This window comes from Theropithecus gelada, chromosome 8, assembly GCF_003255815.1.
Source record: "Theropithecus gelada isolate Dixy chromosome 8, Tgel_1.0, whole genome shotgun sequence".
Lineage (NCBI taxonomy): Eukaryota > Metazoa > Chordata > Mammalia > Primates > Cercopithecidae > Theropithecus > Theropithecus gelada.
In genome coordinates this window covers 21,045,553-21,072,038 of record NC_037676.1, presented here as the reverse complement: position 1 = coordinate 21,072,038, position 26,486 = coordinate 21,045,553, and the positions used below count along the sequence as shown (strand labels likewise).

At 45.1% G+C, this 26,486-nt stretch overlaps 2 protein-coding genes and 1 non-coding gene across 4 annotated transcripts in view; all 3 read right to left on the bottom strand.

The window, feature by feature from the left end:
* Positions 1-11,419, bottom strand: part of PPP3CC (protein phosphatase 3 catalytic subunit gamma) — a 102,289-nt gene extending 90,870 nt beyond the window's left edge. For both annotated transcript variants that reach the window (XM_025394807.1, XM_025394808.1), the window contains exon 1: positions 10,993-11,419. In XM_025394807.1, the coding sequence (XP_025250592.1) occupies positions 10,993-11,041 (49 nt within the window). In that variant the 5' untranslated portion in view covers positions 11,042-11,419. The remainder of the gene's footprint in view (positions 1-10,992) is intronic.
* A 6,642-nt stretch (positions 11,420-18,061) lies between these two features.
* Positions 18,062-18,168, bottom strand: LOC112630818. The gene has a single exon (XR_003120955.1). It is a non-coding gene; the product is annotated as a U6 spliceosomal RNA (small nuclear RNA).
* A 261-nt stretch (positions 18,169-18,429) lies between these two features.
* SLC39A14 (solute carrier family 39 member 14) overlaps positions 18,430-26,486 on the bottom strand; it is a 75,016-nt gene continuing 66,959 nt past the window's right edge. Inside the window, exon 9 of the mRNA XM_025394050.1 lies at positions 18,430-18,668. Within this exon, the coding sequence (XP_025249835.1) occupies positions 18,555-18,668 (114 nt within the window). The 3' untranslated portion in view covers positions 18,430-18,554. The remainder of the gene's footprint in view (positions 18,669-26,486) is intronic.

Genomic DNA, 26,486 nt, shown 5'->3' with positions numbered 1-26,486 from the left:
GGGCCAGGCACAGTGGCTCATGCCTGTAATCCCACCTCTTTGGGAGGCAGGAGGAACACTTGAGGCCAGGAGTTTGAGGCCAGGCTGGGCAACATAGCAAGACCCTGTCACTACAACTTAAAAGTAATAAAAATAAAACATTTAGCCAGACATGGCAGCACACGCCTGTAGTCCCAGCTACTTGGAGGGATGAGGCAGGACAATCAATTGAGGCCAGGAGTTTGAGGCCACAGTGAGCATTGATCGCATTACCGCACTCCAGCCTGGACAACAGAGTGAGACCTTATCTCTAAAAATTAAAAAAAAAAAAAAAAAATTATGCACAGAAGCAAAGAGCCCATTCACAGATATAAAACATTCTAGGGACAAGTATGACCTCTTATTCAAAGGACTTAGGACCAGAAGCATTTCAGATTTCAGATTGTTTCAGATTTAGGAATATTTGCATATACATAATGAGATGTGTTGGGAATGGAACGCAAGTCTAAACACAAAATTCATTTATGTTTCATATACACCGAACGTGAAGGTAATTTTATAAATATTTTTAATAATTTTGTGCACAAAACCAATTTGTGTACACTGAATGATCAGAAAGCAAATGTGTCACTATCCCAGCCACCTATGTGGTCAATCTGTGGTTGCCTGGACATCATCATTATGCTGTGCATGGAAAAGATATATCACAACTGAAGGGGGCTGGGAGGGTCTTTTTTCCTCGGGGACACTGAAAAGACTTTGGGTTATGGCCCCAGGTTTTGATTACAACCCATCACATGAGGTCAGGAAAGAAAGTATCCACTTGTGGTGTCATCTGGCACTCAAAAGAGCTCCAGATTTTGGAGAATTTCAGATTTTGGATTAGGAACACTCAACCTGTAGTATTAAAGTAGGCTGGGGGACGGACACAGTGGCTCAGGCTTGTAATCCCAGTACTTTGGGAGGCCAAGAAGAGCGCATCACCTGAAGTCAGGAGTTTGACACCAGCCTGGCCAACATGGTCTCTACTAAACCCCATCTCTACTAAAAATAAAAAAAAAAAAAATTAGCCAGGCGTGGTGACGCACACCTGTAATCCCAGCTACTCAGGACGCTGAGGCAGGATAATCGCTTGAACCCGGGAGGCAGAAGTTGCAGTGAGCCGAGACTGCGCCACTGCATTCCAGCCTGGGCAACAGCAAGACTTTGTCTCAAGAAAAAAAATAGTCATCAAAATAGTGTTGCTGTCCCCTTAATGAAATTGATGTCAACTGCAGTTTTCAACTATTCCTATTCTTCCTTTTCTTCATTTTACGTCTTTCAATTCTCTGGCGCTTCTAGTTTGCCCATCTTCTCTCTACTCCTTAGTTAAGTACCTTTTCTTTCTCCATACTGACTTCTGTATGTTTTTCCAACCCCCATCATGTAGCTGAAACAACTACTGTTTATGCTAAACAAGTTGCCTCCACTTCATGTCAGCTATAATATTCTTTAAGGCTCGTTTTGTTCTTTTCAGCTTTCCCCCATTAAGACACTACTGAATCCTCAAATATGATGACAGCCTTTCCTAAACCTAGCTGTAGCTGTTTTGAAGCATTTCTTTTTTTTTTTTTTTTTTTTTTTGAGATGGGGTCTCAGTCACCCAGGCTGGAGTGTGGCGCTATCTTGGCCCACTGCAACCTCCGCCTTCTGGCTCAGGTGATCCTCCCACCTCAGCCTACCGAGTAGCTGGGTTCACAGGTGCAGGCCACTACACCCGGCTACTTTTTTGTATTTTTTGTAGACATGGGGTTTCACCATGTTGCCAGGCTAGTCTCGAATTCCTGAGCTCAAGCGATCCAGCCGCCTTGGCCTCCCAAAGTACTGGGATTACAGGCATGAACCACTGCACCCAGCTGAGCTATTTCTTAATTGTACTTTTTTTCTAACTTTTTTTTCTTTTTTAAATAGAGATAGGTGCTCGCTCTGTCACCCAAGCTAAAGCACAGTGGTGCAATCATAGTTCACTGAAGCCTTGGAACTCCTGGGCTTAAGTGATCCTCCCGCTTCAGCCTCCCAAGCAGCTGGGACTACAGGTGAGAGCCACCATGCCTGGCTCTCCCCAACTTTACAGTTTGAAAAACTGAAATCTATTTAAAAAGTGAAAGAATCATAAAATGAACACACATATGCTCTTACCTAGATTCACCATAGTAAATGTTTTGCCACTTTTGCTTTTTTTCTCTACAAATGATTTTTTTAAAACAATTTAAAAGCAAACTGCAAACATCACGATATTTCAACATAAATACTTCATCAGGTACTGCCTAAAAGTAAGATCCATTTTCCTATATAACCATAATACCATATCGTCACATTCAAGTCATTTAACAATGATATAGGCCAGGCGCAGTGGCTGACACCTGTAAACCCAGTACTTTGGGAGGCTGAGGCAGGCAGATCACCTGAGGTCAGGAGTTCGAGACCAGCCTGACCAATATGGAGAAACCTCGTCTCTACTAAAAATACAAAATTAGCCAGGCATGGTGGTGCATGCCTGGAATCCCAGCTACTCGGGAGGCTGAGGCAGGAGAATCTCTTGAATCTGGGAGGCAGAGGTTGCAGTGAGCTGAGATCACGCCATTGTACTCCAGCCTGGGCAACAACAGCGAAACTCCATCTCAAAAAAAAAAAAAAAAAAAAAAACCAATGATATAATACCGTCTAATATATACTCCATACATATTCAAATTTTCCCAGTTATCCCCAAAATGTCCTCTACAGTTTTTATTTTCTTAATCCAGGCTTGACACTGTCATTTCTCTTTCAACTTCTTTCATCTAGAATAGTCTTCCTGCCCTTTTTGTTTTGTTTCGTTTTTCATCACTTTGAAATTTTTAGAGTTCAGGCGAACTGTCCTATAGAAAGCCCCACAAACGGCCGGGCGCAGTGGCTCACACCTGTAATCCTAGCACTTTGGGAGGCCGAGGCGGGCGGATCACAAGGTCAGGAGATCAAGACCACGGTGAAACCCCGTCTCTACTAAAAATACAAAAAAATTAGCCGGGTGCGGTGGCGGGCGCCTGTAGTCCCAGCTACTCAGGAGGCTGAGGCAGGAGAATGGCGTGAACCCGGGAGGTGGAGCTTGTAGTGAGCCGAGATCGCAACACTGCACTCCAGCCTCAGGGACACAGCGAGACTCATCTCAAAAAAAAAAAAAAAAAAAAAAAAGAAAGGCCCACAAAGTGGATTTGTCTGACTACTATAACTAGGCTCAGCTTAAACTAAACACTTTCACAAGAATGTTACATAGGTAATTATTGAATGAATTCTTCAAATATTTCTCAGTGTTTGTTCATTTAGAATTTCAGTCTCTTGGGCTGACATTGTCTAGACGCTGCAAAAAAACCTTCATTAACTGTTACCAATTAGTAAATCTAACCATGATAATCAAAGAAATACATTGTCTTGTCCAGCCATCCAGTATATCTTTCTGCGCCCAATTTAAAGATCCTGGTTACCAAGTTAAACCCTCTTCTAACAACAAATGAAGACTTAAGAAACTAAAAGACTTCACGATAATCTAATGTGCCAATAAAACAAAACTGAATATGGGGAACTAAAAGTTCTTTCTACATTCATCTGGATAACTAGATAGAATATAAAGATAACTAAGAAAGATACCACTTAGGTTAGGTTGAAAGTTTTAGGTCTCAGTTTTGAAATTTAAAAGGCTGCTAAATTTTAACATTAAAACTATAAAAGGCAGGGCGCAGTGGCTCACACCTGTAATCCCAGCACTTTGGGAGACCAGGGCAAGAGGATCACTTGAGCCCAGGAGTTCAAGACCAGCCTCAAAAACATGGCAAAACTCCGTCTCTATAAAAAATACAAAAATTAGGTCAGGCACGGTGGCTCATGCCTGTATTCCCAGCTACTCGGGAGGCTAAGGCAGGAGAATGGCATGAACCCGGAAGGCAGAGTTTGCGGTGAGCCAAGATTGCGCCACTGCACTCCAGCCTGGGCGACATAGCAAAACTTTGTCTCAAAAAAAAAAAAAAAAAAAAAATTAGCTGGGCACAGTGGTGTATGCCTGTGGTTCCAACTACTCAGGAAGCTGAGGTGGATCACCTGAGCCCAGGAAGCTGAAGCTGCAGTGAGCTGTGATTGCGCCACTGTACTCCAGCCTGGGCAACAGAGCGAGACCCTGTCCCCCACCAAAAAATACTATAAAGGAGCGTTATAGTCTAGTAATGATTGCACCCAAGGATGGTAATGATTATAAGACATCCCTTTAGGCCGGGCGCGGTGGCTCAAGCCTGTAATCCCAGCACTTTGGGAGGCCGAGGCGGGTGGATCACGAGGTGAGGAGATCGAGACCATCCTGGCTAACACCATGAAACCCCGTCTCTACTAAAAAAAATACAAAAAACTAGCCGGGCGCGGTGGCGGGCGCCTGTAGTCCCAGCTACGCGGAGGCTGAGGCAGGAGAATGGCGTAAACCCGGGAGGCGGAGCTTGCAGTGAGCCGAGATCGCGCCACTGCACTCCAGCCCGGGTGACACAGCGAGACTCCGTCTCAAAAAAAAAAAAAAAAAGACATCCCTTTATTCCCATTAGTCATTTAGCAATTAAGTAGCAGCCAAAGCTCCAAAATGACTACAAATCCCAGAATTAACTGAATAATTTTGTCTCTAATAGACATATGTCTAAAAATCAGCCTTTTTTTTTGAGACCTGCTCTGTCACCCAGACTGGAGTGCAGTGGCGCAATCTTGGCTTACCACAACTTTCGCCTCCCGGATTCAAGCAATTCTCCTGCCTCAGCCTCCCGAGTAGCTGGGACTACAGGTGTGCACCACCATGCCTAGCTAATTTTTGTATTTTTAATAGAGACTGGGTTTCGCCATGTTGGCCAGGCTGGTCTCCAACTCCTGACCTCAGGTGATCCACTCACTTTGGTTTCCCAAAGTGCTGGGATTATAGGCGTGAGCCACCATATCTGTCCTAAAAATTAGCTTTTTCCAAAAATGTTTAGGAAAAGGTCTTTAATTAATTATTCCACTTTAAGTAATGAGTCCTTGGCATTTTTCTCTCAAAGAATCCCTTTTGTTTTTCACTTTACAGTAAGATGTGATTTACAAATATTTGTTACTTTACAAATATGATATTAGAAGCCAGAATAATGGTTACAAGTGTCATGTTTTCCCCACTGTTGCCCATTTAGGGATGGAAAGCAGTGACTGAACATGAACTCAGGCTTGTTTCTGGGGTTCTGGTAATTTATTTATTTTGGTTGAACAGTTACATGGGTACATGGGTGCTAAATTTGTAAAAACTCACTAAGCTGTACATTTATAATTTGTACATTTTCCTGTATATACTTCAGTAAAAGTTATGATGTGCTAAAAATTACATAAGGCAAAAAAAATTTTTAATCCCATTTTAAAATGCAATAAAAGAGAGAAAGCTTAATTATCAAATGTCAGACCATAAATAAAGCTTTGATCACAACCAATAGCATGTAGGTAAGGAAGAATACTTTATCCTTGCTCAAAAAAATAAAAATAAAAATTAAGCGTTTAAATTAAAATGCCCTTTCAGAGGTTCCAGATTTCTACTCAGATGTATGAATCTCAATTAGTACTGATTTTGAAAGTTTCAAAAGTTTGTCAGCTTGTTAATTACAATGGTAAATGAAGCATAAATTAAACAAATACTGTTGACAAATCCAGGAGATATCAACTTTAAAACATATTCACATTGAAAATTTATACTTGAAAATGTTTCTTCCAGGTTGGTACTGTATCAAGTGATTAATGTGTGCCCCACTGAAAATATAAAGAACCAAAATATTAATATAAGCACTTTGAAACCATTTCCAGGCTGACTGAAACCATTATGGAAATATTTAGGTAAAATTACAATATTTATGTTAAAATAGTATGAAATATTTGCATAACAAAAGCTTTAATAGGTGTGATCCATTTTCCTTTGAATTCAAAATATACCTGCAGATGGAAATACACAAAGGTATTAAAAGCAGTTATTTCTGCTGGGAAGGAATATGAAGTCTTTCTTTTCTCACCTCTCTGATTTTCAAATTCTATAAGTAGCAGGATTAAGCTTATATTTAAGAGAAAAAACTTTAAACCTTTGGTAAATCCATTATCGATATAAAAAAGGGAGAATGGGGCGAGAGCTGTGGAAAGAAATGAAGTATAGGTACCAGAGACTAAAATCGGGTTTAGGGTATATTTGTGGAAATAGCAATTTTTGTCCACACTAATATTAAAATATTTTAAGAAAGCCATAAGCACAATATTCTCAGTGCCATGATATTAAAGAAACAGTAGCCTCCCATGTGTGGTAAAAATGGTACAGTACTCTGTAAATACACAATATATGTAAATTGTAAGAGAAAGGGAGAAATGTATCAGCATCTTACTGAAAAGAAATCTGACTTTTCTGTTAAACCCCATCTGGCCATCAAATAACAAAATAAGACAATGGATTCTCTGTATTTGTCATGTAATTCCTACTGAAATTTCCTTGTTGCTTCTGAAAAGATTCATTCCAGGGAAATAAACTGCTTTTATAAAAATCACTGTCAAAGAAAAAACATGTCCTTAAACAGGAAAAGAAACTTGGAAACAAGAAAAAAAAAATAAAGCAAAAAGAATATCACAATTTAATCATTTGAGTTCCTAGTTCTCTGGTTCAGATACCAGTAGTGGTGCCCCAGTGCATACATACTGCTTTAGAGGCTCACAGAAATGCTACTTTTATTTTATTTATTTTTATTTATTTATTTTTTTTGAGACGGAGTCTCGCTCTGTCGCCCAGGCTGGAGTGCAGTGGCCGGATCTCAGCTCACTGCAAGCTCTGCCTCCCTGGTTTACGCCATTCTCCTGCCTCAGCCTCCCCAGTAGCTGGGGCTACAGGCGCCCGCCAACTCACCCGGCTAGTTTTTTGTATTTTTTAGTAGAGATGGGGTTTCACCGGGTTAGCCAGGATGGTCTCGATCTCCTGACCTCGTGATCCACCCATCTCGGCCTCCCAAAGTGCTGGGATTACAGGCTTGAGCCACCGCGCCCGGGCAGAAATGCTACTTTTAAAGCAAAGAAGAAATGAATGAGCAACCTACTAGGGTACATTGCAGATGGCACTCAATAAACATTTAATGAACGAGTAAAATCATAAGAATATTTAAATGTAAAATAAACACCTTCAACAGATAGAGAAGAAATCTGCTGCCTGGGAAGTACCATACAGAACTGTGCTGGTCTCTTTACATTGTTACCGATGAGATTTCACCCACATATCCGTTATGTTGTAGAACAGGTATTCTCCTGACTAGGAACAGTTTCATAGCTTATAATTTCATATACTTTCTAATTCTGATATTTTCAAACGTTAATGATACCTCTACTAACCACTTCTGTAGTAAGCAATCTATTACCAACCTATTATCATGTTTCAAAGTACTACCTTAACTTGACCTTTTCACATCCTTTATGTCACTTGCATGACCCAGGCTTGACAGGGAAGGTATTATTAACCCTACTTTATTAATGATATTTTTTTTTGGTTTGAGACTGAGTTTCATTCTTGTAGCCCAGGCTACAGTACAGTAGCACGATCTTGGCCCACTATAACCTCCGCCTCCCGGGTTCAAGCAATGCTCCTGCCTCAGCATCCCAAGTAGCTGGCATTATAGGTGTGAGCCACCACGCCCAGCCACATCCTTCAATTTAAGAAAGCTGCTGTTTAAAGGACATCTAAAATATAAACCACTCCCACATACCCACTCTTCTCCAAATTTTGCTCAAACAGAACAATTAGGTACACTTTAAAGTTAACAGGAAATGACAGAACCAAAAATAACTGGGGTGTGGTATCACCTCTGAAAAAGCTTTCAAGCTGTGAATAAATGCAGACAGCTCTGGCTAAACAAGATAGCATCAGACCAAGGTTCAGTACCCGATACAATGGACCTTAGCTATGCACACAGTGACACCTCATTTTCTTCAACTATTTCAAACTCTGGAAAACCCTGAAAAAAGCAACATAAGTCACCACGAAGCCACAAATGCTGTGGTCAAGCTCTTACACTAAAGTTTTTATATAGGAGAGAAATCCATACATTCTAAGGACCTGAAATTATTTCTATTTCATTTATTTAAGAGTAGTCTTAAAAGTACACAATAGGGCCGGGTACAGTGGCTCACACCTATAATCCCAGCACTTTGGGAGGCCGAAGCAGGTGGATTACCTGAGGTCGGGAGTTTGAGACCAGCCTGACCAACATGGAGAAACCCTATCTCTACTAAGAAATACAAAATGAGTCGGGTGTGGTGGTGCATGCCTGTAATCCCAGCTACTCGGGAGGCTGAGGCAGGAGAATCGCTTAAACCTGCAAAGTGGAGGTTGCAGTGAGCCGAGATGGTGCCATTGCACTCCAGCCTGGGCAACAAGAACCAAACTCCATCTCAAAAAAAAATAAAAAATAAAAAAATTTTTTTAAAAAGTACACAATATGTGCTAATTAATTTTGGTAAAGAACAAATTTGCATCCTGCAGGATATGATGACAGGGTTTATTTAACCATAAGCATGCCTAGCAATAAACCAGCCCCTACTTTTTTTTTTTTTTTTTTTTTGAGACAGAGTCTCGCTCTGTCGCCCAGGCTGGAGGGCAGTGGCCCCGATCTCGGCTCACTGCAAGCTCCGCCTCCTGGGTTCACGCCATTCTCCTGCCTTAGCCTCCCAAACAGCTGGGACAACAGGCGCCCACCACCACGCCCGGCTAATTTTTTGTATTTTCAGTAGAGATTGGGTTTCACCGTGTTAGCCAGGATGGTCTTGATCTCCTGACCTCGTGATCTGCTCGCCTCGGCCTCCCAAAGTGCTGGGATTACAGGCATGAGCCACCGCGCCCAGCCTTTTTTTTTTTTTTTTTTTTTTTTTTAAGAGAGAGTCTCATTGTGTCACCCAGACAGGAATGCAGTAGCACCATTTTGGCTCACTGCAACCTCCGCCTCCCGGGTTCAAGCAATTCTGTTGCCTCAGACTCCCAAGTATCTGGGATTACAGGTGCCTGCCACCATGCCTAGCTAATTTTTGTATGTTTAGTAGAGATGGAGTTTCGTCATCTTGGCCAGGCTGGTTTCGAACTCCTGACCTCACTGATCTGCCCGTATGGGCCTCCCAAAGTGCTGGAGTTACAGGCATGAGCCACCATGCCTCTCCCAACCCCTGCATTTTAACTGTTTTATTTTATTACATTTTATTTTACTATATTTATTACTATATTTAAGGGTCATTTAAATTTTTAATTTTCTTTTGATCTTATGACATGTTATGGTGGAAATTACATGGTGCAATGGTGATTAGATTGTGAGATTCCTGAGGGCTGCACTAAGCTTCACTAAGATCCTATTTATTCTAACTTGACCCACAGTTCTGGCTTATCTGGTTTCCCTGCCTACTTCAGCTTAGACGCAGCAGATTAGAAAGCAGTAAGGGCACATTTTGACAGAAAACAGTACTGGAGAGAGAAACTAAAAGCAGACAAAGCACTGAACTGGTATAGCAGTGAGGAGTCATTTTAGTACAGGACAAAACTGCCAACACCTTTATACAGCAGAACGTACCAGCCATATTAACAGCACAGTACAGAAATTAATGTACATAGTGATGACCTTGATTCCTCAAAAAAGGTTATGTTTAGTACACTCTGAATCTTAAGAGAAGCCTATACGTCTTATAGGCTATACACTATTAATATGAAGACTTACATTTACATGGTCAAAATAATTTAGCTATTCAGGGGATGTCAGTTAGATGAACAATTCAGTTATATCTCTAACGACAGTAGATAAATCCTAAGTAGATAAATCTCAAAAATCCCATTATAATTATGTAGTATAGATAATTAACATTTATAAGGCTGATTTGGGAAGATGGGGGAAAAAATCTAAGTTATACACTAAAATTCTTCCCCCTCCCTGAACATGCAATAAGGCGTTTCACCTTTTAAAAATGTATTCCCGTCACCAATATTAGTTGCCTTTCTCTAATACCAAAATGAAAAAGAAGAAAATTATCTTAATAATTTTCCCCACTGTCAGGCTAACCCCTGCATCCAAACGCCAACATAGTTGGTCTAAGTCTATTCTCTTCTTACTCTTACAAAATAGCGCTTTCAAACCGATTGTTAATCTCAGAGAGAAGGGTTGTGCCTAAGTCTTACAGCTGAATAAAAGCAGCATGTAAATTAGTGGTTATGTTTAATCCATCTTCTTAGTTTAAAGACAGAAACAACTGTAACCTAAAACCCTGCAAGATTTAGAAAGCAAGGAGCCCTTTACATTTTGTTCTTATAACAACAAGAGAAATCTAATGCAGGTACACATTCGAATCAGAAAACATCATTCTCCAAGTCTTCATAACCAAAGGCAAAATAAAATACCATTACCATGCCAAGAGCTCCGTAAACTTATTTTAAACATCATATAATGGATGTATCTGACTTCCCCATACTAAGTTTATTTCAGTAATAGCAGTGACTTGCAATGATCTAGAGAAAGTGGGTCAAAAGGCACATGGTATACGTCCTAAAAAAAAAGGGTGGGGGGTGGGTGTCAATAAAGATCTCATCTTAAATATCTCACTTGGAAGAGTCGACTCAATTCCCTGCCCACACCACTCCTGATGGCTTCCCCAGAGTCGTTTCTTAAAGAGAAAAAAAGACGGGGTTCTGGGCCCTTTGGGGGTGGTGGGAGAAGTCCCCACTACACCCTGAACCCTTCGGGAGGGAACCTGGCAATGACGACCAGGCACCTGACCAGGTGCAGCAGAAAACGCCGGGTCCGGGGGGCTGCTCTCGGAGGCTGCCGCCCGGCCCGGTCTACACCCCTCTGAACCCTCCTAGGGTGGGTGCAGCCCGGCCCCAGCCTCCCTCCGCCCCGAGCCGCCGCCCAGCCGAGGGCCGTTTCCCGCGGGTCCCCGAGGAAGGCCCGGCCCGCCAGGCACCTTTGATGACGCGGTCGGTGGTGGAGAGGTGGAAGCGCCCCCCGGACATGGTCCCCTCTGCCTCCTCCAGGCTCCAGGAGCCCGCCCGACGTGCGCCTCCGCCGCGGCCGCCGCCTTCTCCTTGGGCGGCCTCAGCTGCGCGGAGCCGTCAGCCAGCCGTGCCCGGCCCTGGCTCCTCAGCGCTGCCCGAGGACCAGAAGGGCGCGGCCGCCGCAGCGCCGGCCTCCGACGCCACTGACAGGACGCGGGCCCACCGGCCGCTCTCTTGGGAGGCGCCAGCGGCTAAGGCGGGGAACACAGCTTCGGCAGCGACCGCGACCGCTGCTAAGGGTGGCGACAGGGGCGGCCGCAGCTGCTCGCGGCCCGGGCCCTCGTGCGCGCAAGCGCGCCCCCGCGCGCCGCTCTCACAACTTCCCAGCGGCCCCGCGCGCCGCCGTCGGCGCGCCGAGGCCCCACGCGCGGCCCCGCCGTCCAAGCCGACCCGGCCCGGCCTCCCGCCCAGAGCACCGCCCTCCCCACGCTTCCGCCTTCCCGGGAGGCCGTAGGCCTCGGCGCACGCGCTCTTCTCGGCTCCTCTGGCTCCGGGTCCCTGTTCGTAGCAGCCGATTTTCGCTTCTCCTCAGCCAACCCTCCTCGCAGCCGGTCCCTTCTCTCCTGCCCGCCCCTGCCCAGGCTGGGAACACCTGAAACCTGCCCGCGTGGCCAGCGCGGGAGGCCGGCCCGGCCGCGGCCATTTTGCGACCCGGCCCTGCGGCCTCGCGGCCGCTCTGCGCCGCTTCCTGGGACCGCCTCGCAGAGAGCCCCTGACCTCCCAGGCCTCCCTCCTCACCTCTGGGTCTCCCACCGCTTTGTCTCAAGTAGTGTGATAAGTCCGGCCGCGCTCCTTCAGCTTTTGTGGGTCATTCAGCAAACCCACACATTTAAATCCCTTCGTTTCATCTTTCCCGCGTGTTGAGTGCAGTCAGTACAGTGAGAAGGACATTCGTGTCCATCCTAGTTCCAGTCCAGTAGCTAGGGCGGTGGGGGATTGGGGAGCTCCGTTTCTGAGCAAGGACCTGCCCCTTCCTCACTTTCCACATCTAAGAGAGGGGAGCTCCCTGCTCCTGGGACCCCAGGGCCGGACCTCCTCCTGTGCCCTGTGTGTCACTCCCCAGCTAGAAGCCCCTTTTTTCTTCCCCCGGCCCAGGCTTACTGTGGAACCCCATGGGCAAGTCCGTAGAAGGTTAACAGTCTGTTCATCTCGAGGTTAAAAACTGACCTTTATCTGCCCTTAAAACTGTAAGCCTAGAACAGAAACTGGCTCCAACCGTCCTCTCACTGAGTAACTGGCAAAGTCAAAAGGATTTTGACTTTTAGCAATGCAAATAAAATATTGAAACTGATGTCCAATAAAACATGCAAGTTACAGGCAAAACCAGTCTTAACAATTACTGCAGTGACCAATGAGTAGTCACATGTAGCTATGTAAATTTAAATTAATTCTGTTCACGTTTCAAGCGTTCAGGAACTACGTGCAGCTACCTTATTGGGCTTTCAGAAAATTATACTGGACAGCTCCTAAAATGTTATAGGATTAATGGTAAATCTCCAATAATAATGGATTTATGTATAGGCGGTCTGGGGATAGATAGTGGAATCAGACCCCGAATTATCCCTTGGAATTTTGACCATAGCTCTTTGATAGTAACCGCAGGAGGCAAGAGGACTTTAGGGGCCGAATAGAATTTGGTTTTGTTTTCATGGTCCTTGAGGCTTCCACCTAAGAGAATTGTTCAGATATCCTGAGGAAGTTCTTCATTTAAGAAGTAACCAGAACTCCACGCCTATCAAATCATACCTCTGGGTCAGAGGCTAAAATTCATCTGGAAGAACCTCAACAGGATAGCTAAAAATAAAAAGTTTAATAAAGCATTGCGGGCCGGGCAAGGTGGCTCACGCCTGTAATCCCAGCATTTTGGGAGGCCAAGGTGGGTGGATCACCTGAAGTCAGGGGTTTGAAAACAGCCTGGTCAATGTGGTGAAACCCCGTCTCTACTAAAAATACAAAAATTAGCCGAGCGTGGTGGCACACGCCTGTAATCCCAGCTACTCCGGAGGCTGAGGCAGAAGAATCGCTTGAATCCGGGAGGCGGAGGTTCCAGTGAGCCAAGATTACGCCCGGGCACTCCAGCCTGGGTGACAGAGCGAGACTATCTCCAAAAGAAAAAAAAAAAAAAAGAAAAGAAAAAGTAAACGTTGCGGGCCACGCACAGTGGCCAATGCATGTAATCCCAGCACTTTGGAAGGCTGAGGTGGGCGAATCACCTGAGGTCAGGTGTTCGAGACCAGGCTGGCCAACATGGCAAAAACCCATCTCTGCTAAAAATACAAAAATTAGCTGGGCGTGATGGTGGGCGCCTGTAGTCCCATCTACTCGGAACGCTGAGGCAGGAGAATCGCTCGAACCCGGGAGGCAGAGGTTGCAGTGAGCTGAGATGGTGCCACTGCACTTCAACCGGGGCACAGATACACACTCCATCTATCTCAAAAACAAAACCAAAAAAACCCACAAATACTAACTCATTCAATCCTCACACCAACCTGATTTATATGATTATCCCCATTTTACAGATAAGGAAACTGAGGCACAGAGATGTGAAGAAACTTGCCCAAAGTCACACAGCTGGTCGGAGGCCTAGTGAACACCATCATCATCAAGAGACATGCAGCACCTGAACTTCTTCTACAGCACCGCGTGGAATATGGGGCATTGAGTCCTCAAGCATGGTATACATGAATTTACAGAATCCAGATGTTATTCTGTAGCTTGGCTTTAGCAAAGTAATTGTAAGCAACCTGCAGCCCTGTCCCTTCGCATCCCCACCCCCCGTTTTTTTGTTTTTGGCGTGATCTCAGCTCACTGCAACCTCCGCCTCCAGGGTTCAAGTGATTCTCCTGCTTCCACCTCCCGAGTAGCTGGGACTACAGTCGTGTGCCACCACACCCAGCTAATTTTTTTGTATTTTTAGTATTTTTAGTAGAGATGGGGTTTCACCATGTTGGCCAGGATGGTCTCGATTTCCTGACCTCGTGATCTGCCCACCTCAGCCTTCCCCGCCCCTTTCTAAGGAGATTCACTCAGTAGCTCTGCCTTTCTCCAAGTTCCTTGCTGGTCCTCTGTTTCAATAGCTGCTTAGTCTTCCCACAACAACCAGTGACACCAAACAGACCTTGATACCATCACTTCCAGCTGTGGGCACGGGTAAGTTCCTTCACTTCTCAGGCCTTGCTTTCCTCTTTTGTAACGTGGGGATTATAATAATATTAATAGGCCCTCCCTGTAGCAGAGGCTGGGATGCTCTGCCCAGATACCCTTCACCATGAGGGATAACCATCTTCTGGTTGCTGCTTTTTTGTTTTTTTTTTTTTTTTTAAGAGAGAGAGAGATGAGGTCTTGCTCTGTTGCCCAGGCTGGAGTGAAGTGGTGCCATCATAGCCCACTGAAGCCTTGAACTGCTGGGCTCAAGTGATCCTCCTGCGTTGGCCTCTCAAAGTACTGGGATTATAGGCATGAGCTGCCATACTCTGCCTGTTTCTTGAGGGCGGTGGCTGATAGTTCACTGCTGCCCCTTCTCCAGAGAATTGCCTTAGGTTGAATGGGAGCCCCCTCCCCTAAGGAGTTATGACCATCCCTTCCCCAGTCCTAGGAGCAATGGCTGTCAGGGCCTCCAGGTCAGACTAAGTTTGCCTCAAGGTAAGAATAACTTTGTGGTACAACTCAGGCTCCAGAGCTTGCTATGAGAACAGATTGAACTGCAGGAACACATTAAACGAGGTTCATTTTATTTGGATGTTATGAGATGGCCCCAAAATACAGTAGTCGGTTAATTTTTCCATTACTATTATTGAATAATACATCCCTTCACATTGGTTTGCAATGTTTTCTTTTCTTTTCTTTTTTATTTTTTTTTATTGAGACGAAGTCTCACTCTGTCGCCCAGGCTGCTCAGGCTGGAGTGAAGTGGCACAATCTAGTTTCACTGCAACCTCCACCTCCGAGGTTCAAGCAGTTCTCCCTGTCTCAGCCTCCCAATAGCTGGGATTGCAGCCCTCCTGTCCAGCACTGCTCCTAATAGTTGCTGTCACTTTCTATCTCTGTGTTTGGAAAAGGGCGTTAGATCCATGGATTTCTCCCGGAGGAAACCAGGTTGGAAAGGCTTTGATCTGTATAAGCTGAGACCACCAGAAACCTTCACCCATCGCATTGCCTTGCTTTCCTATCCTGGTAGAGGTTTCAAAAGACTTTGGGTTGTTTGGGGCAGACATAGGGAACGTGTCTTGCTCTCTACGGGAATCCATCTCAACTGATTCGATAATAGAATCAGCTATTCTCAGGGCATACAGGCTGGGAGTGAATAGGGGCTCCGCTGCATCAGCCTTCTAATTGGTCCCTGAGTCTTTGGTCTTGACCTCTTAATCCATTGTCCACACTGACCTCAGAATCAACTTTTTTTTTTTTTTTTTGAGACAGAGTCTGACTCTGTCCCCCAGGCTGGAGTACAGTGGCATGATTACAACTCACTGCAGCCTCAACCTCCCAGGCTCAAGCAATCCTTCCACCTTAGCCTCCTGAGTAGCTGAGACTACAGGTGTACACCACCACACCCAGCTAATTTTTAAAATTTTTTGTAGAGACTCAGTCTTGCAACGTTGCCCAGGCTGGGCTCCAACTCCTGGCCTCAAGCGATGCTCTTGCCTCAGCCTCCCAAAGTACTGGGATTACAGGTGTGAGCCACTATGCCCGGCCCAGAGTCAACTTTGTACAGAAAATCTGACTATTGATGCTGCTTCTCATCTCCCTTCAGTGACTCCCTGGAGCCCTTCGGATCGAGTTCAAACCCTGAAACCTGGCCCAACAGCTCCTTCACAGCCTGATCCTGACTCACTTCTATAGCTTCTCTCTGTCTGTAGCCCCATGAGACCTTTCAGGCTGGCCACTTGAAACCATTTGCTATGTTTTTTCAGGGCCAGGGCCCTCCAAGGAAGGATGGGATATGAAGAGCAAGGAGGAAGGGAGGTGTTCTAGATAGGGTAAAGCTGTACAGAGGCATGGGGCTGGAATATGGTGGATATGTTCAGGGCTCCACCCCTTTGGATATTTGATCCTTATAGCCTGGAAATGCCCGTCCTTCTCTACTTTGACTCACAAGTTCAGCCATGGCCTAAGATCCAGCCCTGTTATAATCACCTCTCTGAAGCCTTCCTTAGTCCATCCGGGTAGAGGTAAAGCCTTCCTCTGTGGACCAGGAGCGTTTTGTAAACAGATCAACCACCTAATGCATGGTGGATATTATTTATTCACATGTGGCTGTTTTCCCCACCTAGACTATTGAGGCAGAGACTATATCCAGCTTCTTCTTTTTAAAAAATTGTTATTTATTTATATATTTTGAGACAGGATCTTCTCTGTTGCCCAGGTTAGAGTGCAGCGGTACTGTCATAGCTCACTGCAGCCTCTAACTCCTGGCTTCTAGCAATCCTCCCACCTCAGCCTCCTGAGTAGCTGGGACTACAGGTACACACCACTACGCCCAGCTAATTTTTTAAATTTCTTTTTTGTAGAGATGGGGCCTTGCTATGTTGCCCAGGCTGTCTCGAACTCCTGGCCTCAAACAGTCCACCCACATCGGCCTGCCTCCTAAAGTGCTGGGATTTACAGTCATGAGCTACTGCAGCCAGCCTATATTTCCAGTTTCTAGCATGGCCCATTTATATTGTGGTTGCTCAGTAGGTGTTTGTGGATATAATGAATCACTAATCGCCTCCATTTCTTTTTTTTTTTTTTTTTTGTGATGGAGTCTCACACTGTCGCCTGGGCTGGAGTGCAATGGCACAATCTTGACTCACTGCAACCTCCACTTCCCAGGTTTAAGTTATTCTCCTGCCTCAGCCTCCCAAGTAGCTGGGATTACAGGCACCCGCCACCATGCCCGGCTAATTTTTTTGTATTTTTAGTAGAGACGGGGTTTCACTATGTTGGCCAGGCCAGTCTTGAACTCCTGACCTCGTGATCCGCCCACCTCAGCTTCCCAAGGTGCTGGGATTACAGGCGTGAGCCACCGCACCTGGCCAATCACCTCTATTTCTTATATGCAATAATTTAGTATGCCCCAGTAGATAAAGTTTGATTCAAAAGATAACTGACCAATTGGAGTATCTAAGAGGCCAAAGACCAAGGATTCATACGGACCAGAATTATTATATTACAGGTGAGGGAAATGAGCCCAGAGGCATCAAGCCACTTACCCACTGTCACACAAGTAGTTGAAAGTACAATTTGAACCCAGCTCTGCTCTCAGGATTTTTCTCTTTTTAATGTTTTAAATATATTTTTCAAAAGTAACACATGCCCATGATTTAACAAAATTAAAGGCCAGGCATGATACTCATGCCTGTGGCCGAGGTGGGTGGATTACCTGAGGGCAGGAGTTCGAGACCAGCCTGGCCAACATGGTAAGACCCCATCTCTGCTAAAACTACAAAAAATTAGCCAGGCATGGTGGCGCACACCTGTAGTCCCAGCTACTCAGGAGGCTGAGGCAGGAGAATTGCTTGAAACCAGGAGGCGGAGGTTGCGGTGAGCTAAGATTGCACCACTGCACTCCAGCCTGGGCAAGTGAGACTCTGTCTCCAGAAAAAAAAAAAAGAAAAGAAAAGAAAAAATTGCCGGGCGCGGTGGCTCACGCCTGTAATCCCAGCACTTTGGGAGGCTGAGGCGGGTGGATCACGAGGTCAGGAGATCGAGACCATCCTGGCCAACATGGTGAAACCCTGTCTCTACTAAAAATACAAAAAATTAGCTGGGCATGGTGGCGGGCGCCTGTAGTCCCAGCTACTTGGGAGGCTGGGCAGGAGAATGGCGTGAACCTGGGAGGTGGAGCTTGCAGTGAGCCAAGATCGCACCACTGCACTCCAGCCTGAGCGACAGAGCAAGACTCCATCTCAAAAAAAAAAAAATTAAATACTGCAAAAGTATGTACAAGAAAAGTAAATTCTCACTTCTTTCCCTGGCCCTCAGTTTCCTTCTTTTTTTTTCTTTTAATGCGTCACAAATGTGTGCGTCATCCTTGCACAGGAGCCATGCTAATCTTCTCTGTATCATTCCTATTTCAGTATGTGTGCTGTGGAAAAGAGCGCTAGCTTCCTACCTATAAGCAATTCATTGCTTTTTTTTAAGATAGTAATTGTAAAATTCCATAGAATGGAATACTATTAAGCTAATAAAAAAGAAATAATTACTGATATAGGCAACAACATGAATGAATCTCTAAAATACATTACGTTGAGCAGAAGAAGCAAGCCACAAAATGGTATCTACTATATGATTTCATCTGTATAGGAAAAATGGTTATATGAAGTATGATTGAATGGAACATCATGCAGTTAGGAAATACCATATTTTAAATTAGAAAAATATTTGATGACATGAGAAAAGCCTCAGGAGACACTGAAAAGTGAAAAAGCTAAAATATAACCCTATATATACAGTATTGTCTCCATTTTTATTAACAAACATGGCTGGCTCAGTTACTTGGGAGGCTTAGACGGGAAAATCGCTTGAACCCAGGAGGCAGAGGTTGCAGTGAGCCAAGATGGCACCATTGCACTCCAGTCTGGGCAACAAAGCGAAACTCCATCTAAAAAAACAAAAACAAATACATGGCTGGGCGCAGTGGCTCACGCCTGTAAACTCAGCACTTGGGAGGCCAAGGCAGGAAGATCTTGAGCTCAGGAGATCGAGACCAGCCTGGGCAACATGGTGAAACCCATCTCTATAAAAAATACAAAAAAAAAATTGCTGGGTGTGGTGGCATGCGTCTGTGGTCCCAGCTACTTAGGAGGCTGAGATGGGCAGATCGTTTGGAAGGCTGAGGTGGGCGGTCTCTGAGGTCGAGGCTGCAGTGAGCTGAGATCGCATCACTGCACTCCGGCCTTGGTGACCCTGTCTAAAAAAAAAAAAAAAGAAAAGAAAAGCATAAAATAAAAGCCTTAAGCCAGGCATAGTGGTATTCACCTGTAGTCCCAGCTACTTGGGAGGCTGAGGCAGGAGGATCTATTGAGCCCAGGAGTTTGAGGTCATATTACACTATTTTCATGCCTGTGAATAGCCACTGCACTCCAGCCTGGGCAACATAGCAAGACTCCATTTATTTAAAAATAAAAGACCTCAAGAAAATATTAATATACTCATTCAACAAGTATGAATTAGGTGTGGACTGTGTGCCAGGCACTGTGTTAGGTATATGGAAACGAACCAAAACTGACATAATTCATACCCTCACTGAGCATAATCTATCAAGGAAAAAAATGTGAATAGCAGCCATCACTTGGTAGTATAATAAAAAAATATTTTTTTCTTTCCAATATTCTATGGTGAGAAAGTATTGCTATATAAATAGGTGAAAATAAGGCCAGGTGCAGTGACTCACGACTGTAATCCCAGCACTTTGGGTGGCTGAGGCAGAAGGATCACTTGAGCCCAGGAGTTCCAAACCGGCCTGGGCAATGACATAGGGAGACCCCATCTTTATAAAAACAATTTTTTTTTAATTAGCCGGGTGGCCAAGCACGATGGTTCATATCTGTAATCCCAGCACTTTGGGAGGCTGATGTGGGTGTATCACCTGAGGTCAGGAGTTCGAGACCAACCTGGCCAACATGGTAAAACCCAGTCTCTACCAAAAAATACAAAAAAAATTAGCCCGGGCATTGTGGTGGGTGCCTGTAATCCCAGCTACACGGGAGGCTGAGACAGGAGAATCACTTGAACCCGGGAGCTAGAGGTTATAGTGAGCTGAGATCACGCCATTGCACTCCAGCCTGGGCAACAAGAACGAGACTCTATCTCAAAAAAAAAAAAAAAAAAAAAAAAAAATGCCAGGCACGGTGGTGAACACCTGTGGTCCTAGCTACTCAGGAGGCTGAGGTAGGAGGATCACTTGGACCCAGGGAGTTGAGGCTGAAGTGAACCATGATCACACCACCACACTACAGCCTGGGTGGCAGAGCAAGACCCTGTTCTAAAAGAAAAAGAGAGAGAGAGAGAGAGAGAGAAGGGAGGGAGGGAAAAGAGAGAAAGAGAGAGAGAAAGAAAGAAAGAGAAAGAAGGAGGCACTTTTCTTTGTCTTCACCTATTTATTTATATGTTTATTTGTTGAGATAGGGTCTTGCTCTATCGCCCAGGCCAGAGTGCAGTGGCATGATCATAGCTCACTGCAGCCTCTATCTCCCTGGGCTCAAGTAATCCTCCAACCTCGGCCTCCCAAGTAGCTGGGACCACAGGCATGCCACTGCCATGTCCAGCTATTTTTTTCTTTTTTTAGAGATGGGGGTCTTCCTATGTTGTCCACTCTGGTCTGGAACTCCTGGACTAAAGTGATCCTCTCACCTTGGCCTCACAAAGTGTTGGGATTAGAGGCATGAGCCACTGTGCCGGCTGCTCTTTTCTTTTAAAGTCCTACTTCCAATAGAGTTAAACATTCATTTGCTTTCTCAATGTCTTCTCTGATTAAAACAAAAAACATCTAGAGCCACTCCATGAAAACTTAAAAAGAGGCCGGGCGCGGTGGCTCATGCTTGTAGTCCCAGCACTTTGGGAGGCCGAGGCGGGTGGATCATGAGATCAGGAGATCGAGACCATCCTGGCTAACACGGTGAAACCCTGTCTCTACTAAAAGTACAAAAAATTAGTCGGGCGTGGTGGCAGGCGCCTGTAGTCCCAGCTACATGGGAAGCTGAGGCAGGAGAATGGCATCAACCCAGGAGGCAGAGCTTGCAGTGAGCCGAGACTGGGCCACTGTACTCCAGCCTGGGCGACAGAGCGAGACTCCGTCTCAAAAAAAAAAATAAAGAAAAACAAAGAAAATTTAAAAAGAAGAAAACTGTAATTGAGCTCCCTTCCCAAACAATTGTTTTCCCTAACAAATAAAATTTAAGTTCACTGCTGGTATGGTGGTGTTTTTAGACATTGACAATTCCCAACAATCATTGGAGAGCCCAATTTATTCAGCCAGTGGACCTCTCCACCTGGCCAGATGTCCACTTGGTGAATTTAGCATCCCCCCACTTTTTTTTTTTACTTTCTGCATTGGTCAGAAGACATAAATATTTTAAATAACCAAGATTCATGTTTAACTATCATTTCTAGACATTTCTTCAAATCTGGGTTTCCTTCTTACAGGGCTTGTGAGCTTTGGTGTATTTCCTCATGAAACTCCCTAAGTACTTCCTGAACCTTAATTAATGACCAGCTCCTCTGAGACATAATTATGAACACTTTTAATTTAACAAAAGCACAGGGAATCCTTGTTTCCACTGTTGTGTGAAAGTAACCTGGCTTCAGTTTCTATTTATATGAAGCCATTAAATGTTAAGCTTCTGTGTTAAATGCAGGTAAGAGAACTGTAGAATATTTTAAAAACTAGAGTAAAATGAGCATTTCTAAAATAGCTATGCAGAACAAAACGTATTTTATAATGTATAATCTGCAATTTTATATAAAAAGCACTACATAGGCCAGGCATGGTGGCTCACGCCTGTAATCCCAGCACTTTGGGAGGCTGAGGCGGGCAGGTCACCTGAGGTCGGGAGTTTGAGATGAGCCTGACCAACATGGAGAAACCTCATCTCTACTAAAAATACAAAATTAGCCGGGTGTGGTGGCACACACCTGTTAATTCCAGCTACTGGGGAGGCTGAGGCAGGAGAATCGCTTGAACCTGGGAGGAGGAGGTTGCGGTGAGCCGAGATTGCACCATTGTACTCCAGCCTGGGCAACAAAGAGTGAAACTCCGTCTCAAAAAACTACATAAATTATTTATAATGTACTATATCATATTTATATTTTATCATATATTTTAATTTATATCCATGAGTGCATTTAGTTTTGATTAAATTACTTTGGAATGACCTGTCCCTCCCACAGTCTTGTGATCTAAAAAGATGACCAAGTCGGCTGGGCGAAATGGCTCACGCCTGTAATCCCAGCACTTTGGGAGGCTGAGGCTGGTGGATCATGAGGTCAGGTGATAGAGACCATCCTGGCTAACACAGTGAAACTACATCTCTACTAAAAGTACAAAAAATTAGCTGGGTGTGGTGGCATGCACCTGTAGTCCCAGCTGCTCAGGAGGCTGAGGCAGGAGAATTGTTTGAACCCAGGAGGCGGAGGTTGCAGTGAGGCGAGATCATGCCACTGCACTCCAGCCTGGGCAACAGAGTGAAACTGTCTCAAAAAGAAAAAGAAAACCCAAATCCAGATAAAATATGTAATTTTTTATAATTAGCAAAACATGGCCCAAAGCAACATCCTACCAATAATAGCCTGATATCAATTAGTAATCTCTTTGGATACACGTAAAAAAATGCTAATGAAATTTCTGCTAACTGGTAAATATAGATTTACAGGTTGATATTCAGGCCACTGCCTGGGTAGTGCACAAACCCTTCTTTTCTCCCCGACTTCTTTTTACAGGCATTGGGTGGGCAAACCCCTTAATGGCACATCATCCCTTTGGTCTTCCCAGCAGAATCCCTTATGAAACCTGTGATAAGAATTGGCAGTCCCAGTCAAGGCACAGTGGCTCACACCTATAATCCCAGCACTTTGGGAGGCTGAGGCGGGCGGATCACGAGGTCAGGAGATCGAGACCATCCTGGCTAACAGGGTGAAACCCCGTCTCCACTAAAAATACAACAAATTAGCCGGGTGTGGTGGCGGGCGCCTGTAGTCCCAGCTACCTGGGAGGCTGAGGCAGGAGAATGGCGTGAACCCAGGAGGCGGAGCTTGCAGTGAGCAGAGATTGCGCCACTGCACACCAGCCTGGGAAACAGAGCAAGACTCCATCTCAAAAAAAAAAAATTAAAAAAATTGGGAGTCCCAGACTGGCTGCGGCGGCTCGCCCCTGTAATCCTAGCACTTTGGGAGGCTGAGATGGGTGGATCACTTGAGGCCAGGAGTTAAAGACTAACCTGGCCAACATGGTGAAACCTTGTTTCTACTAAAAATACAGCAATTAGCTGGGTATGATGGCACAGGCTTGTAATCCCAACTTGAGGCTGAGACAGGAGAATGGCTTGAACCCAGGAGGTGGAGTTTGCAGTGAGCCGAGATCACACCACTGCACTCCAGACAGAGCCAGACCCTGTCTCCAAAAAGAAAAAGAAAAAAAAAAAAAAGAATTAGGAGCCCCAAAGCTGCTGTCACTTCCTGCTTGTGACTGTTGTTTGCATCATTGCAGAACAGGAGAAAATGGCGGCAACCACTACATAACACAGTTGATTGGTCCACAGGTAAGATACCAAGGTAAACAGCACTGGCATTCAAGTTGCTTGGGCCAAAAATTTAGAATCAGGGACGCCTTTCCACACACTATATCCTGTCAACTTCCTCCCCCTACTGTCTGTTTTCCTATACAGCAGATCTTTTTAAACTTAAAGCATAAAACTGATTTGTCATTCCTCTGGTGAAAACCCTCATTAGAGCCAAGGGCGGTGGCCCACGCCTGTAATCCCGGCACTCTGGGAGGCCAAGGCAGCAGGATTACTTGAGGAGTTGGAGACCAGACTGGGCAATTTAGTGAGACCCCATCTCTAAAAATAAAATTAAATTAGCCGGGCTGGCTGAGGTGGGAGGATCTCTTGAGTCAAGGAGTTTGAAGCTGCAGTGACCTGTGACCCCATCTCTAAAATAAACAAAAACAAATGTCTTCTCCTTTCCCGAAGTGGTCTGACTCTTGTCAACTTTGAGCTGGGACCAAACTTCTTCCCCCATGTCCGCTGCAGTCCAGACAGACTGGCCTTGTTTCTGCTGTTCACACATACTGGCCTCAAATAGACGAAGCTTATTTCTGTCTCAGCATTCTTGCGTTGACTGGCCCTTTGGCTTAGAACATTCTTCTACAGTCACAAAGCTCAACTCAAATGTCACCTGGTTAGAGCCCTTTCCTGGACCACCTCTATCCCTATCTGCGCATTCCCTACCTCACTACCCTGTGTTAATTTATCTGTAGTACTTGGTTTTTATTTCCCCTCACTCCTGAAGGGAAGCATCTTTGTCTTGTTCACTGCTATGTCATACCATACCTGGCAAAGTTGGAGCTCAACAATTTGTTGAATGAATGGATTTCATCTTACTCTTGTCTGGAGCAGAAGTTTTTCACCTGGGGCACAGGGGCTTCAAGAGATCATTTCCTTCTCGTCTACCTCCCGTCCCCATGCTGCTCCCAATTATAAATGAAATTAAAGGTTTGAGTAGATTTACACATGCTATGAGTGTGTATGAGCAATCATGTATTTTTCTCAAAGGATTCTCAAAGGAATCCAAAGAACAAAATGTTAATTACTACTAGTACAAAGCTTTAATTTATAAAACACTTTTGCGTATTTAGTCCTCATTGTGCTTATACCTACCTTATAAGGTAGGCAGTGTAAAATTATAATTTCCACTTCATAAAATTATTGAAATGCAGAGAGGTTAAACATGTTAGAGATCACACAGATAGTCAATGATGGAATTGACACAAATCCGTTCTTATGGATGCAAAATCCTGTGGGTTTTTAATTTTTTAATTTTTTTTAATTTTTATTTTTTTTGAGACGGAGTGTCGCTCTGTCGCCCAGGCTGGAGTGCAGTGGCCCGATCTCAGCTCACTGCAAGCTCCACCTCCCGGGTTTACGCCATCCTCCTGCCTCAGCCTCCCGAGTAGCTGGTACTACAGGCACCCGCCACCTCGCCCGGCTAGTTTTTTGTATTTTTTTTAGTAGAGACGGGGTTTCACCATGTTAGCCAGGATGGTCTCGATCTCCTGACCTCGTGATCCACCCGTCTCGGCCTCCCAAAGTGCTGGGATTACAGGCTTGAGCCACCGCGCCCGGCCTATTTTTTTATTTTTTTATTTTTATTTTTATATATGGAGTCTCGCTCTGTCGCCCAGGTTGGAGTGCAGTGGCGCGATCTTGGCTCACTGCAAGCTCTGCCTCCCGGGTTCCCGCCATTCTCCTGCCTCAGCCTCCCGAGTAGCTGGGACTACAGGTGCCCCCACCACGCCCGGCTAATTTTTTGTATTTTTAGTAGAGACGGGGTTTCACCGGTTTCACCGTGTTAGCCAGGATGGTCTTGATCTCCCGACCTCGTGATCCGCCCGTCTCGGCCTCCCAAAGTGCTGGGATTACAGGCGTGAGCCACCATGCCCAGCCAATCTGTGTTCTTTTTGAAGATAAAGACACAATCCAGAACTCTGGGGAAGTAGGTTTGCATTGGTTCTTACCTTCGTTTGCTCAAAAATTACCAAACATCAATACTTTTCCAAGGATTCTCCCATTTAAACTAGTTTACAAGGCTGCTTTAAGTTTTTCAGTGAAAAAACATTATCATCAGTTAGATCAAGGCAGTCTTCCATGCAGTCAGCCTCCATTTCAAACAAAATGTTGAGAGAACATACTAACCGGCCAGGCATGGGGGCTCATGCCTGTAATCGCAGCACTTTGGGAGGCCAAGGTGGGCAGATCACAAGGTCAAGAGATAGAGGCCAGCCTAGCCAACATGGTGAAACCCTGTCTCTACTAAAAATACAAAAATTAGCTGGGCGTGGTGGCACACACCTGTAGTCCCAGCTACTCGGGAGGCTGAGGCAGGAGAATCGCTTGAACCCAGGAGGCAGAGGTTGCAGTGAGCCGAGATCACACCACTACACTACAGCCTAGGCAAAAGAGTGAGACTCAGTCTCAAAAAAAAGAACATATGAACTGAGGAAAACAAAATTATTTTCTACTAAGCTTAGTTGAGCATAATTAGAAAAACAGATTTGTAGGAACATACCTTAAGGCCGAATAAAGACGATATTGAGATCTCTGTTTAGATTTTTATTTTATTTATTTTATTTTTGAGATGGAGTTTTACTCTTGTTGCCCAGGCTGGAGTGCAGTGGTGCAATCTCAGCTCACTGCAACCTTCACCTCCCGAGTTCAAGCGATTCTCCCGCTTCAGCCTCTCAGGTAACTGGGAATTACAGGCATGCGCCACCACACACAGCTAATTTTGTATTTTTAGTAGAGATGGGGGCTTCCCCATGTTGTTCAGGCTGGTCTCGAACTCCTGACCTCAGGTGATCCGCCTGTCTCGGCCTCCCAAAGTGCTGGGATTACAGGCTTGAGCCACTGTGCCCGGACTTATTTATTTATTTAGAGACAGAGTTTTACTCTTTTGCCCAGGCTGCAGTGCAGTGGTATGATCTCGGCTCACAGCAACCTCCATGCCCCGGGTTCAAGTGATTCTGCCTCAGCCTCCTGAATAGCTGGGATTATAGGCACCTGCCACCAAGCCTGGCTACTTTTTGTGATTTTAGTAGAGATAGGGTTTTGTCTTGTTTGCTGGGCTGATGTCAAACTCCTGACCTCAGGTGATCCACCTGCCTCGGCCTCCCAAAGTGCTAGGATTACAGGCGTGAGGCACCACA